At 47.6% G+C, this 15,412-nt stretch overlaps 2 protein-coding genes across 2 annotated transcripts; both read right to left on the bottom strand.

Moving 5' to 3' along the window:
• Positions 1-443: 443 nt before the first annotated feature.
• COLGALT1 (Procollagen galactosyltransferase) lies at positions 444-1,709 on the bottom strand (the record flags this gene model as incomplete). Its single annotated transcript, XM_031145550.1, has 4 exons — positions 444-1,110; positions 1,183-1,244; positions 1,296-1,439; positions 1,521-1,709. The coding sequence occupies 4 exons, from the start codon at positions 1,707-1,709 to the stop codon at positions 444-446; spliced, it is 1,062 nt and encodes a 353-aa protein (XP_031009376.1).
• A 3,229-nt stretch (positions 1,710-4,938) lies between these two features.
• YMR315W (Uncharacterized protein) lies at positions 4,939-6,110 on the bottom strand (the record flags this gene model as incomplete). The annotated part of the gene is made up of 3 exons (XM_031145549.1): positions 4,939-5,417; positions 5,494-5,547; positions 5,600-6,110. The coding sequence occupies 3 exons, from the start codon at positions 6,108-6,110 to the stop codon at positions 4,939-4,941; spliced, it is 1,044 nt and encodes a 347-aa protein (XP_031009292.1).
• Positions 6,111-15,412: the final 9,302 nt, after the last annotated feature.

Below are 15,412 nucleotides of genomic sequence, written 5' to 3'. Positions count from 1 at the left end.
CACTGGTGGAACGGCACAGGGTTAAATAGTATAAAAGGTAACTAGCGTTTAGGAAACGGAGCTTGGTGTTTGGAAATGGGACTTTTGGCTTTGACAAAAGCTCTTTTTGGTTGTCCGGAATTCGTGGCGTTGGTCAAGAGCTTTTGGACTTTTATGAATGGAATATATCAAGTAAATCACCGATTTGGTTACAGTATTATATTATATGCTGTCTGCTGCTCTAGTGAGCCACCACCTGTTCAAGCTATTTGGAGAAATTTTTGTTTAACTTCCACTCTATAACTCTAATAATTACTCACTTCATGTTGCTGTTTATGCTCAACCATTTGCAGGCTCCAGGTGCATAGTTGCGCTTTCACCCCCTTTCCGTTTCCCTAGCCCGATCCGAACTCCAAAATCCATTCGTGTTCTTACAAGGTGTCTTTCCCACTCATCAGTTCATTTCACCACTGCGTAACATAGTCCCTGCTTCCTGCAATCAGTTTCTCCAGATTCAACCTCGCGCTCCAAACAATGTTCTCCGTAATCCCCTTCTCCCGAATATTATCAGCATCCTCGGGCTTCGAACCTGCGATATCGCTGTCTTTGTTGATAGATCCAGCAGGTCGATGATGAAAGAACAGCATAGGCTCCACCGAATAGCATTTCAAGTCCAGCAGCTTATCTTTACACGCGAACGCCAACTGGTTATCGAACGCGAGGTCATACGATGTTTTTGTCGCCAACGACGCCATGAGCTTCTGTGCCCCCCGACGAGACACCGCATACGAAAACACGCAGATGGGCGCGATACCCCTGTGCACGATGCGGGTGCCCTCGGGATAATCTTTCAGCATCTTCAGCCAGGGTTGGTGCTCTTTCGGAGCCACGGTCGCGTCGTTGCTGATTATGTAGATGGGCTCGTCTTTTTCCGGGCCCACCTCTCCGCAATGGCCGGGCCATAGAATATCCCAGTCATCGCCGTAGGGAGATTCCTGGGGCTCGGTGAGCGGGACCCCGGATACGGTACGCACTCCTTTGGCGAATTCGGGCATCTGGGATTGGATTCGGACGTCCCAATCGACATCGTCTTCCATGATAAGCACTGACGATAGTTTTCGTTCGAGGACACTAAGGTATGAAGGCTGTTAGATTTGTGAAGCATGTATGTAGTTAGGACCTTTGAAGTGAAACCCTACGAACCTTCGAATTGCATTTATGTGTGCCCGCCACGATCCCAGTACTCCTCCACTCATTGTAAACCCCTGAACGCATCAGTCTCTTCGGTTGGTATTAGGATAGATAGCCAGCCATACTGCCGGTCGAGCCTTGTCTAAAACATCCTCGCCTTTAACAGCATCAACAAACTCCACTTCGAAGCCCGTCAACGAACTCGACAAGATCATTGCATCTCTCTTGTCGGTACGTTCCTTAAGCCCAAGAACAAGGACCTTTTCGAACTACAGAGGTGCAAACAAACGTTAGTCTAGTCATGCGAAAGAAACTGCGTAGATACCTAGCATGAAGGAGAGATGACATACGCCAAGTGTTCCATTCCCCGCTCGAGCAATGTCCGTATTTTGAACTTGAGGCGTCTGCTGCGATTGAGACAAGCCCCATCTGGGCGTCGTATAATTGGAAGTGCGCAGGCCCAAGAAGACGAGCACCAGCGAGATGGAACATGCTGCAAGAACAAGGTGACAGCGTGTGTTTTGGCGTATGGATGTCATTATGAGGACGAGCCAAACTCACATGGTATTTTTGTGCTTTAGGAAGGAAGGGAGAGAGGGAGGGAGAAAGCGCAAGATTGTTTTTTCAAAGGTTGGAACTGGTGGTACCTCATCCGGGGTGCCGGCAGCGGTATCACTCCAATAGGAGGAAGGGAAATACATATGGATACAAGCAACCAGTAGGTATCGAGGGTATGAAACAACCCAGTCAAGTACAGTAGCTGCTTTTACCCGCCCATCCACACAGGTCTATTAAGTCATGACAGCACAGCTTGCTTGTCTTGCCCACAGAAATGCAACTTAAAAGTAAAAAGCTGCCCCGTTTGGCTCCGTGATCTACTGCATCTCAGTGAGGACGTTACACTTAATTTACTATACCCTGTGCTTGCAGGCTAATAGATCCCTACAAAAGCTTGTAGCAGATAAGGGTTCCACTATACAGCTTGTTCAACATCCCGACTTACGCCAATCATTACTTACCGTAGGGCGTACCTGCGCAATACAGTGGGTGGTGTGATGAATGGACCCATCGGGTCCCATTAATACTCTGAGTGCATCCAGATCACCCTCACTCTAGCTTCAGGGGCTCGAGTGCCAAATAAGGCTAGTTGTTGCTTTCGTCCACTTTGGGGTACCAGTGGTATTATATATTATACTACAGTATTACATTAAAGGTGGTTGCGGACCATATTTGTACCGTAATATTTCCCAAACATCAATACCAAACTACCGGGTCATCCCCGCAGCGGGAGTCCCGCTCATCTCTCCTTGGCACCTTGGCATTCGACCCATGCGGTATGATTATACCGATATAAATCATATGCTAATCATTTTGAAACGTGCCTGATAAACATAATTCAATCTAAAAGGAGTAGACTCGAAATGTACTTTGTAAAGTGTGTATGAGCTACTGACTTGTATTTTGTATTACGACCTATCCACTTCTATTCCACTCACATTTTACGCGTACTCGAGTATAAGGGTGGGGGGGGATCTACCTAGTTAGGTAAATTTAGTATACGCGTTCTGATCGTGCGATTTGCACTGCTAGAACCCAGATTCAAGTTATGCGTTTACCACCTCATTTTCATTCAACGCATAAAGTTAGAGACGTCTTTACTTACCCAAGCCAAGTTGTCGACCAGTTAGGTTCTCAGAGGTGAATTTACACCGCCGGACATGGCGGATTTTATTGCCAAATGAAAAGGCGCGGCTCTATAATGGTACAGTAACTTAAGAGCTGTTTCCACATGCATTCAGAATTGCAGAACACTTTGACCAAAACCAATGTCCATTGATATGAATTTTTATTCGCACCATTGCAAGACTTAAGATGTAGCTCATTTGTGCCATGCCCACCCTAGGACAATCGCCTCTCAACTGAATTGTTCTTTCCCCTATCCTGTGTACCTCACCATTCGCTCCAAACTGTGAACATGGGTGTTCGATTATCGCCTCTAGATGTAGTATAGGTTGTCAAGAGTTGAGATAGCGTGTGCGAGTGGAGGTAGGCCAAGAATGAAAACAAAATCATAATGTAATGTTTTACGATGCTCAAACGGTTCAAATCCGCTTGTGCGGATGATTTCACATGTATAGTGTACCGCGGCAGACTAGGCATAGCATACAACATTTGTCGAACGTCTCTGCGAATGGCTGATACTCGTTTGTTCATCCACTTGTCGTGTTCCATGTCAATTGGAGTCGTGTCGCCAAGTGGGTCGAGTAAGGTGTAGAGATATACTCCTGTTTCGATAATGGGGGCGGGTCTAAAGTCGACCTGAATGTGTCGCCATTGGCTTGGGAGGTTGTTGTATTGTTCGGTGAACTTGCGGAATTTTTTGAGGTTCTTGAAATGAAAGACGTTTTGCCAATATACGATTTGGGATGCCTCAGCATGAAATTGTCTATTCTCAGTATCGATTCTCCGCTATCTGTTATGGTGAGACTTTCCAAACAGAGCAAGGGCTCTATAGCTCCATCTTTGACAAGTGCCAGTTCGAATATCTGGTCTCTAATCTCGTGGGCGAGCTTAAAAAACTAGGGAGTCTCTTCTGATATGGGATTATCTTCCGACGTCGACTGTATGGGTACGGAATCTGCCACATATTCCAAGAGCTTTTGTGTAGGGTTGAGAGGCATTCTGTAGGAGGATAGAATCTGGGCTCGTGTTAGTACTTGTCATGACCAGAGAAGGAGGGGGGGGGATAGGCCTATTGCTTGCGGCTTCATGAAAAGACTTTTGGGATAAAGGTAAAGTTGGTTTTGTGTCGTTGCGTGCAAGGAATGAGCGCACGCCTCTTTGTGAGAATAGAACGGTAAAGTGTGTTGGCTTCAATACACTCGCATGAAGCGAAGCGAAGCAGCCCGCTCTTTGAAGTTGTGCTGCCTCCCATAGATTCACCATCCTTCTTTCTCTGATCACCCACAGCAAAGAAGTCATATTCTCTGCCACCAGACCCGAACACTTCTTCTCAATTTCTGCGGCAGCCAAGCGCACAAGCCTCCACAGTGCCTCCGTCTCAAGCGCGCGTCAGTTCAGACGGTTCAGTATTCCAAGCCGGAGCCCCTACGAAGGTAAGTAAGTTCATTGGCCCTGAAATTCCCACTGTCCAATGCAAGACAAGAAGGTTGTGAAACGACTACAAGAGACCGTCACACCCATCCAGCGAAAGGTCTCTGGTGTGCTCACTCCCAAGGTAACGTCGCACGCGCAGCGAATCGAGGCTCTTGAGTTGGCAGTCAAGTCCCTTATAAATGCCAATATCAAGCTACGCAAGCAAGTCAACTGAATTTCTCAATCAAAGACGAAGAAGAAGACGAAGGACAAGGCGCACAAAGTGACAATTCCACCACCTCCACCACCTCGAACACGGCCTCTGGTGACTTTACCGCATCAGGCTAGCGAAAAGGAGAAAAATGAGAAGACGAAGGCCGATGAGGATGATGAGGATGATGAGAGTTGAAAGTTGAAGTGAAGGTGGATGAGCTGTGAACTTCTGTTCGTGGTGAGCATCCTGTGTATTTTTACCTTCATAGCTACGGTAGATAGCATCAACTTGTTTCATCCTAGCAAAACTCAATAACTTGAAAGCCATGGCCTGCTCAGATATTTTATTGGGCTCATGCTCTGGATCTGTAATCTACTCTGACGCCTGAAGACGCGAGAACATTCTTGGGCAAGTGCCTCCTGTCTCCTTTCCCATACCAACCGTGGAAACCAACGACGCTAGATCTGAAACTGCAACGTTTCTGACTTGCCCTGTGCCTCTCCGCTCCTCAAAATCTTCTCGAGGATCTCCAAGTCCGCAAGAGCTTCCTCGGGAGATTGGTTCGGGAGGGTGTGACCCTTGGTAAGTGCCTCGCCCCAAGCAGCATCCTCCTGTTCAACTCCATTCCCTTGGCCTTTTTTCTTGAAGTCAACCTCGGAAAATTTACCGTCCTTCTCTTCGCCCTGTCTGACAATTACTTTACTTCCTAAAACCGACACACTGCCTTTCTCGCATGCAATCGAATAGTCACTACCAAAGAGTGTAGTGCCGAAGGAAACTGAGAAGGTGCCAGAGATGCCAGACTTGGTTAGCCAGATAGAGTTGATGGTGTCGACTGGAGGAAGGTGTTCTCGGAGAAGCGTCGAATAAGCAGTCAGAGCAACGGGTTTGGCCTCCTCTCCCAAGAGCAACCTGGTTGCAGCAACAAAGTGGACACCTATATTTGGAGTTGTTAAAGGTACGGGACGGCTAGCAAATTATAAAAGAGCTTTGAGACTCAAAAGGTTGCTTACCACCATCGAGAATGAAACCTCCTTGATATCCAGGATGTTGACGCCACGGCGTCTCTGTCCCAAAATTAGCTCAAAATAGCTTTCTGGGAAAACTTGTGGCCCTCACCAAAATACTTGTCGCCAGCACCCACGTTGCCAAAGCTCTTGACTGTAAACCCCAAGATGCGTCCTAACTTCTGTACCTCCTGTCTTGCATACACAAAGCTCCCTAAGTATCGATAGTTCTCTGCAACGCTCCAGGTTGCACCGCTCTTTACTTTGTCACTTTTCGAATACTCAATCAAACGCTGAGCCTCCTTGAGATCCTTGGCGATTGGCTTTTCGGAAAGTACGTGCTTGCCTGCAGCGAGTGCGGCTTCGATGTATTCAGGTTGTTTGAGGATGGGCAGAGCAATTATGACGGCGGCAATGGAGTCGTCGAGCAGCAAGTCATGGTATGTTTTTCCAGCGCCAGAATCATCAGAGTAGAGGTCAACTTTGACACCTAGTTCTTGTGCGGATTTGAGGGAACGCGAATAGATAGCCTTCAGCGTGAGGTGGTCAGCGAGCTGGACGGCGGGCAAGTGGTGCTCCTTCACGAAGATACCGCTGCCGATGATTGCTACGCCGATTGACATTCTTCTACTTGTAGAGCTGATATTTAGAGACGATGTTGTTGTTTTTTGTATTGTTATTTGGTGGACAGAGGTAGCAGGTATATATTTGATGCAAAGGTGGGGCGGGGGTGAGGGCGCCCTGAGAGGTTGCACAGACAAACCTTGATCATCGTGACGAAGGCGTTACTGTATCTGCCTGCCCTGCACAATATCAACGCCCATGAACTTCTTTGAATCCCGCCATCAAGCAACATGGCGTTGATATTTATACTATCAAGTGCGCGGATTTATCGTGGTATGGATTCTGTCGTGACCTGTCCGGCGTTCCTGCATTTTGGATAGTACAATATCTCGTTTGGGTTTCGTAACACAAGTTTGATTCTGCCTTACGTTGCAGAGAGTTGTTCGAAGAGGTTAAACAAAAGCTTGCTGGTATACAGATCTCGGCACCAAATACCAGCACCAGTGCTAGGTATCGATGACAAAGACCCCAAATGCTTACTACAGAGCACGAGAAGGCAGAGTTGCCCGCTCCATCTTTCCAGCTGTTTTACCATGAAGTTCTCATCATTAAAATTGGATGAAGCCGTCCTGCTATTCAAACAAAGCATTTCCCAAATTCAGCTTTATCGCCTGGATCACATGGGTCGGTGTCAACAAGCAATGGAAATTGAAAAGAAATATTTCTGGAAGACTAGTAAGCCCTGTTTAACAAACTATCAGGTTTTTTCTTTTTCTTTTTAAAAAGGACCGGTTCCCAAGCGTCTGACACTATGACTTTAGGCAAATGATGAAGAGTTGTCTATCACACTGGCCCTATTCTTCTGCTCTGGATCCATCTCTTTCCGTCCGTACCCGCTAGCGTATGCCTTCTAATATGAAACCAAGCACGTAGCAAATACCTAGGTAACTTGGTATCTTGAAGCCAGGGTAAAAGTCTATCGGAATCTCAGTAATTGAGTGGCTGAAAATACAGATTTTCGGGAATTCCCCACCTATAAGCTGTACATGCATCCCGAATCCTATCACCCTGTCACCACTGTTATTCGCTGTCGAAGATACCCCTCAATCGAGAAATCCCCCCGCAGTCCACCGCACCGCTGAAGAAACGCAGTGTTACATCGTAGATTATCCAATCAGTTCTAGAATCCCAAATGCTGTCATTCCTCCGTACTTCGTAGGCGTATGTATAGTACTTTCATTAGCCGCTTCTCCTATTACACCAGCACCACAGTAAAGCACGATATCATGTACAACACCGCCATGCCAAAAGTATCCATCAGGATGCGGACGATTTTAGTTCGACGTGCAACCAAAATCCCGGTTTTCTTACCGTCCCGTCCGGCAAAGATGCTCTCGCAGATTCAGTCCTTGCTCGGAGAGCCAAGTCCAAAGTCCAAGTCCAACTGTACCCAACATCCTGATAAGCGACTGACGACCCCCCTCTCTCATCCATGCGGCCTTTGCTGATCGCCAGCCCCTGTCACACAGGAGCGATTGGTAATCCTGCGGAGACAAACATACATACTCCGTACGCAAGCAGCCGAGAGGACTTGAGATGGGTAAGCACACATTCATATCATATCACGCATTGCATATTACACAGCGTGCGCATACTAAAAGTCCCATTCACATCCACAAACAGTCTGCACACTAGAAAGTATGGTCCTCAAAATGACCACCAGACGGACGCTGTGTATCTACATACAGAGCTAAAATGGACCGAGATTACTTTCGCAAAGCGGCGCCACTCAATTAAGTCGCGTCTGAAACGTATTTATATATTAAGTCGGAGAGAGAATCGCTAGTTCGATACATTGGTGGCTGTACCGAGTTGCTGATATCAAATCCCGCTACCATTTGTAGAGCCCCATAGAAACGCCATCGTCCCCTGCCATAGAACCCAACAATCGATGATCGGGAACACTATACGGGATATAAAAAAATCAGATAGCCGCCGTCCCGTAGGATTATATCGAAAAACATGTAGCTGTGCTGTATGGCTGTGTCACATGTGTATGTGTTTGCTGTTTCGCCCAGCCGTATAATGATGATGCTGATGAATCGCTCGCCATGCCTAGATCAGAACTAAAAGGGAAAAAAATTGGAATTCAAATGTGCGCCACCGCTAAAGATGCTGAGGATACCCACCCCCTGTCCGCCTGCCTATGCAATATATATGGTTCGGTCATACAAGAAAAGAAAAGAGGTGCCAATTTGATGTGTCGGATCAAGGCATGCCCACCGGTGTATCCCCTGTCGTTGCGCTCGAGAAGCTATTGGATTGGTTAGATCCGTGTTGCGGGATGATTTTGAGCGAGGCACCCGTTTCTTCCAGGATCCTAAAATCGATATAGAGTGCGGAGGATGGCTGGGCGTATAGTTTCAAAAAAGATATTGTCTTCTCTAGAAGATCACGAAGTGTGTCTTTGTCAATGAACCTACGCAAGATAGGATCCTTGTACGCGGCCAGGAGGGTGAGAACGTTGCCCCATTGTCTAAGTAGAGTTAATATCATTCAAAAAGCTGAGAGGATTAGAGGCATACGCATGTGCAGTGCCCCAGATGTTTGTGACAATTATCCTATCCTTGCCCGGGTCGCCAAGGCCCCAGAAAGCAGTTGTACTCTTGATGAGGGCTCTTATGCAGAGCTCTGCATACTTGAGAACCTTCGGATCAATCTGATCTACATGAGTTGCACCGCTATCAATACCAGGAGCATCGATACCAGCCTTGAAGTCGCTTGGATACTGTTCACGCTGTTCTTCGGTCTCCGATTCCCTTGGGTACTGACGATTGAGGATTTTTAGTACGAAGGGCCGATACGTGATCACGTTTGCTCCATAGTACTTCGCTCGTAATCGAGCTTCGAGAATGTCGGTAGCTGGCTTGTCGTTCTCTTCCCAAGCCATAGCTCCAGCAAACCCGCGGATATTCAGGCCATCTTCGCAAGCTTCAATAGTCGGATAGTAACTGGCACTGACCGTATCTGGCTCAAATTAGCAATAATAACATAAATCAGCATCTTGTTACGCACCTCCAGGCTTATAGAACATATTATGCAGCATATTCAGATGTTTTCGGATAAACAACTGAGCACTATAAGCTTCTATAATTCTGCGATCAAAACCATCAATATCCAAAGCAGCTGGCAAATTTGGCCCAGGCATATCTTCCTCGTATGTGAGAATGCCAGAGTGTGGCATTGGCAGCTCCGCAACAATATCACTATCTCGTGTTAGTATCGCCGCTGATTGTTTATATAGACATTTTATACCTTTCCAATTGTAGACAGGTCCAGAATGCAAAGATGAGAGGATTGTCCCTGGGAGGAACTTGTGCCATGTAATTATCTTTAATCTTCTTGAACCGGTCAAGTTTCCTAAGACAAGTCAATTATGATTAAACATTCGCAAATTTAGAGGACTCACGGTCTTAAGATAACTTGAAGACCTCTGCAGGCCTGGTGAATATAGGCGTGGCTCTCCATCACCCGGGCAAGTTGTCCATGGTATAAGCCTGCCAGGATATTGCAATGAACATGTTGAAGGCTATTACCTCCGAGCTGGTTACCAATAATGTCGGTCGCAAGTGCGAAATAAGCTAATCCAGGTATGCGGTCCAAGTTCTTCGCCTTTGTTGGATAGCCTTTTGTTGTGAACGCGCCTTCAATAGAGGTTCTCCGACTACGAGTTTGCCCACGATCTGTATCTTGCGGTGATGGTATACCCATTGGAGTGGACATTGAAGGTGAACTCTGTAGAGGTGACGAAGGGTGACCGTGTCGGATGGTTGGAGAACTATTCCAAGTGCTGTCCGAATCTCGGTCAGGAACGCAATCAGGGATTCTCCCTTTGGACTGACATATTGACCCTAATGCAAGGACACAAAGTACAATCGCTGTACTAATTGAACGAAATGGGTGGCCCGGTTTCAATTCCCAATCTCTCGATATCTCGGGGGGGTTGAAATAATCGGCTAAACCTGGTGATCGTTTCCGTTTAGTTCCTGGACTTTCTGGATTCCTCACAAAACCTGCGCTAGTAGAACCGTGATTCGGGGTATGGCTGGCTGTAAGATTTGCAACTTGTTTTGGTTTTGGAGAATTGTCTGGAATTGACCGCAAGAAAGTCTCGACAAGTGCGTCCAGCGTTCGAGGAATAAGTAGTGGATGCATATTGTTGATGTTGTCTTTGTATATCTGCACAAGAAGGAGGACTCTTTCTTTCGAAAAATTGGGCATGCCGTCGGAACCGATATCACCTCTTACGAAATCTAAGGGGAGGTTGGGAGGCGGCGTCCATCCACTACCGACCTGACCCCATTCTGGTCCAGGAGGCGAAGAGACTTCCGAGTTCGAGTCGCCAGAAATACTATCCGATCCATGATCGATCAAAGGATCCTTATCATATCCAGGAGGAGCATCGGTACCTTCCCCTCTGCCATACAGCCTAAGCAAGCCTCTTTTTTCCTCTACGATGATCGGGTACTTTTCGTTCTTGATCATCCTCTTTTGATTGACCACGTCCTTACACATCTCAGCTATCGGCGGCTCAAGTAGTAATCTCGCGGCTCCAGTGGTGTGATTCACTGGAATTGACGGTGGTTTAGGAGGTCCGGGATCACCGCCCTCTTCCTCTTCCTCTTCTTGTTGCTCTCGTAGTAAGGGGTCTTGTTGTAGTAGTGGATCGTTTTGCAACGGAATTTCCTGCCGCTGCTGTAAAAGATCTCTTCGTAACAGACGTTCGGAACGCTCCTGGCCAGGCGTCAACGGGGGAGGTGAGGCAAGAGGCAATGGATGCGATTCTGCGCTATGTTGCACACGATAGTCTGAAGTGAAATCGTCCTCCGGATCCTCTGTTTTTAAATCTGGTGGCGGTAGTCTGCGTATTAAACCGTCCTGGACTTTCTGGACTTTCTCAAATTTGTCTTGCATCGCATTTACAGAATTTTCTATGCGCATTAAGGTCTCCAAAATATCCCCCGATACCTTGTCTTGTCTAGTACCGTTAGTGATTTTCAATTATTGACCAGAATAAGACCCACTGTTTTGGGGGAGGGTCGCGGTAACGACAATCGGATCCCTTTTCTTTACAGGTACTACAAGAAGGCCTTCCTTCATCGCATTTAGCCTTGAGTGTTCGGCAACTATCACAAGCTTGAGCTGCTCGTTGAGCTTTCCTTGGTTTATTATTGCCGCCGTTCGAGGGGTAAGTGACGGAAAACGAATCTCGCGGAGGGACGAACTGCTGGGCGGGATGATACGGTTCTGTAGCCGACATAGGACTATGTGGGGGTGGGTAGGAAGCTGGATACGGAGGAGCTCTGCCATGAGGTTCAAATGAAGAAAGAGGCCTCCCGTATCCATCATGATGTTGTAGGGACGGGGGGTTTACATGGTGATCGCCCCCATTTCCAGTAGAAGGTGGTCGGAATTGGGGCTCATCTGACGGATCTCTCTTTATCATGTTTCGTTCTTGTTGTCCCACATAAGCTTGGGGAGGATGAGGATGATGATACACATGCGATGGTCCAGAGCCTGACCTGCGGGGATCTTGGTCGTATGGTGGGTGGTCAGTATGTACTGAAGGTCGGCGGCCCAAAAGATGGGGGTCAGAAGGCCGAGAGGAGAATGGAGAGTGGTGTTGGTAGGAAGCTGCAGAGGTCGGTACAGGAGGAAGTTGTCTCGAGGTCTCTGTAGAACTTGGCCATGGTGGAGGAGCAGGAGGGTTCAGCCGGGCACGCTTCACGTCCGGGCCATCGTCCATTATAGCTAGCTATTCACGCAAGACTCAAGCGACCACAGCAGCAGAGGCCATTGACGGCAGTCGAGCACGGCGGCTTACAGGTTCTCAGCGAACACAGAGATATGAGGAGCTTGGTGAGAGATCATTTGCGCTAGAGGTAGGACAGGCCGACGTGTTGATCATGTGTGTCATGTAACGCGTGCCGTACGACCGGGTTTCGTGAAAGGCTTGGAGGGAATCTGATAAGAGAATGGCAGATCAGTATACGTGCAACGGCCTAAAGGTTAAAGCATGAAAGTCGAAGCCATCGCCAAAGTGAAGCGGCAGGCATAAAGCTTAGAGACCGGATAAGTACCTTTGGTTAGGCGCGATTGGGCGTGTCCCAAGCCGCCCAGATCTGCAGACGAGGATCTTCTTTCCAGAATGTGTACGAAATACGAGTAAATGCGAGATGCGAATCGGAGGCGTTGTGCGAGAGTCTCCTCTGTTACTCTGTGGTGGGTTGTTACTTTGGACTGTTCGTCGAAGAGCACGCAGGGCGAGCAATGGTTCTAGCTTGGTATGGGTATGGGTATGAATGGCAGCCGCCAGCACCCGCTCGGCCAGGAACGGTAATGCGGTGCGGGACTCAGTAGGAGGGACTACTGTAAGTCTAACGTACCAATTCGCAAAGCCTTGGAGTCTAGAGATCGGATCACAGCAGTTTGGTCGGTCACACTTGATAGTCTTGGGCACGACGGAGGGAATGAGCTGGTCAAAGCCAAGTCACGAGTGTTCAAGAAAAGGCAAAGTACAGAAATTGATAAAGTACCGTCCTACTTAGTCGGCAAGGCGGGTATGCCCTAGGTCCGGTGATAGGATAGGGGCAGAGATCCCTGCGGCTGTTTGCTGCGAGATGCAAGGATAATGGCTGCTCTGGTATCAACAGCTTCTGCGAGGCTCTCTAGTGACTACAGAGCGGGCGGGCGATGATCGATAAACCAGAAGTCATTGGGCACCATCAGGTTGCAAAATACTTCATATGCCGAGTAGGAAGTAGTATGTGTATGTCTACCTCCGTAGGTGAAGGTGAAGTGAAAGGTGGGACAAACAGCCGTCAGCACCCAAGAAACATAAACCCCCTCAGTGCGTGCTCGAGCACGAGCAATCAATCGTCTCTGTGCCCGCCGGCCTGTGCGATGAAGAATAAGTATTGCCGAAAACCGAAATTGCTATTATACCGTATCTGGACGGTGGCTACCGAATCTAGTTCCAGTAATCAAGTAATTAATCCGATTCTGTGCGGAGTAATGAAGATTTTTGACCCTTATGCCTGCCTGCTCTGCCCTGCCCTGCCCCCCTGCCTCCCTGATTTTTGTCTGTCAACGGAGGAGAACGTTGGCCAGGATATCAAAGTGGATTTTATCCCCCCCCCCCCCTCCCCCCAGCAGACCAAGGCCAGGGTATTCGCGCGAGGCGTCCACAACCACCAGAGTGATAGCTGGGTCTACAGTAGACCCAGCTCGGTCTAGCCCCCGATGGCAATAAAAGCAGCATGCGCTGAAGCCCGTATCTACTTCGTACCTGTAGGTAATTCATACAGAACCCAGTGGTTGACTGCATATCCGTATTTGTGAGCAGAATATCTGGTGTCTGTTTGGTCGATTCATTGTGCGAGGCCCATATATCGGTACCCTTTTTATCCACTTTGATGTTGATCATCAATCCTCCAGGAGGTTGGCTTATCGTGTGCGTGGGGCTCTGGAAGTCCTAGTCATTCCTCTTCTGCGTACAGTACGGAGTAAGTACCTACGGAGCGTAGGTACTTCGTATGATGGCGGGTCCGCTTACAGAGCTCGCTTGAACGGCCTGCCGCCTGTCAACCAGATTTTGCAGGCCCTCCTGGTCCAAGCGAAGGCCAAGTCCTGTTACCGATCCCAAGGGCATGGACGTGGGCATGGGCGTAGACATGGGACTTCACTTCTTTCAGCGAATCGAGTTTCGGGCTTGGGTTCTTTCTTCAAGAGGAAACTACTTCGTACTTGGTCAAGACAAGCCGTCTCCAGACTCCAAGCGGTGGCGGGCAATAAACTTTCACGTCTTTTCGAAAACTTGATCGAAAGGTGGATCGAAAAGTGGCCGGGAGGCGGGAGGACCTGACCAACTAGAGCTATAGACTGTTTATTGCTCTTTTTCCTAGTCTAAAGCGTATTAAAGCTACTTGCAATTAGGGCATCGGCACTCGTTATACTTAAAGAAGGATAATTAAGAAGAAAATTCTTTAGCTAACGCTTTTATTTGATTATTAGAAGTAATATAATTACTACTATTATTATAATATAAGCTATAATATAGATCTTATAATATTTAAAATAGGCTTAGACACGTACGTATTAGGCTTAGCCGATGCTTATGTACTTATCATTGATATATGAATTCAATAAGGGTATTTTGATTGATTTCTAATTAATTTATAAATCTAATGATATTTATATAAATATCAATCCCCTACTTGCAATGATCTTTCATCATCTGATCGACTCAACCACGACTCAACCACGTTCTGTAACAAATAAGGAGCGGTTTCAGCATGATAGGATCGGCGCAGCTTACTCCTGTCTGCACTCCGTACGGACTCACGGAGTATTGCTCGGAAGGAAGCGTGCCCAATAAACATGGCGTTCCTGAAAATAGCTCTGGTTGGTCTCTTACCTAGTGAATACCGAGTTACCGAGTCATGATTTATGAATCTTCACAAATCAGCTAGTGTTCGGGGTATTTCATATTATTATATATTTGAGTACCAGTCGAAGCTTACAAGTTACAACTTGCTAAACATCGCGGAGTCGCGGACGAGTCTAGCCACAAAAATCGTTGCGGAATTTGCGAAATCGGTGGCCAACGTGCAATTTATCTCAGACCAAGCCGGCTACCGAATACTTTCGTACCTCCACTGTCCTCCAGGGGCTACCCTGACTAACTCTCACCGCTGATGCAACTCTTCTGGCGATGACGCCGTGACGGTTCGTTGTTGGAACCACGGATTAAGGTAAACTTTGTATGTGGACGATAAGATCTAGAGCTGGGTCCTTCCCTGCATGGGGGGTTTTTCTTCGACAGATTGCTTCTATGGAGGTACTGACTGTTCGTATGACTACCCCGCCGGGCCGTGAATGTCGGGTGATAAACTCCACGCTCTTCAATATCGGCACATCGGCACCAGCTTCATAAATTCAGTGTTGTTCCTTTTCACCTAGCCGTACTGTACATGAGGTTGAACTTGAAGCTGTAAAGTTATCCAAGTTTTCTGTAGGTCATTTTGGCTTATTGTTCACCGCAGATCCAGCATGATTTACCCGTAGGAGGACCCTCACTTGACCGCTCTTTGTTTTCAGCTGATTATAAACAGCGGGTCGTTGAACTTTGCCCTATACTTTTAGAGAGCTCATCCGCCGCAATGCAGAGAAAGAGACGGTATACCGTCACCGTCCCCTCAAACTTAACAGCCTCCCAGATTAACCCGTCCTCGAATAGCAATCAGGTGGAGGGGTAACGTTGAAAAGTTGCGAACTGCCAGACGCAGTACAAGGATACCGC

This window comes from Lachnellula hyalina, assembly GCF_007821495.1.
Source record: "Lachnellula hyalina strain CBS 185.66 chromosome Unknown contig00006, whole genome shotgun sequence".
Lineage (NCBI taxonomy): Eukaryota > Fungi > Ascomycota > Leotiomycetes > Helotiales > Lachnaceae > Lachnellula > Lachnellula hyalina.
Note: the sequence above shows the minus strand (reverse complement) of the source record. Positions and strands in the feature narration are given on the sequence as shown.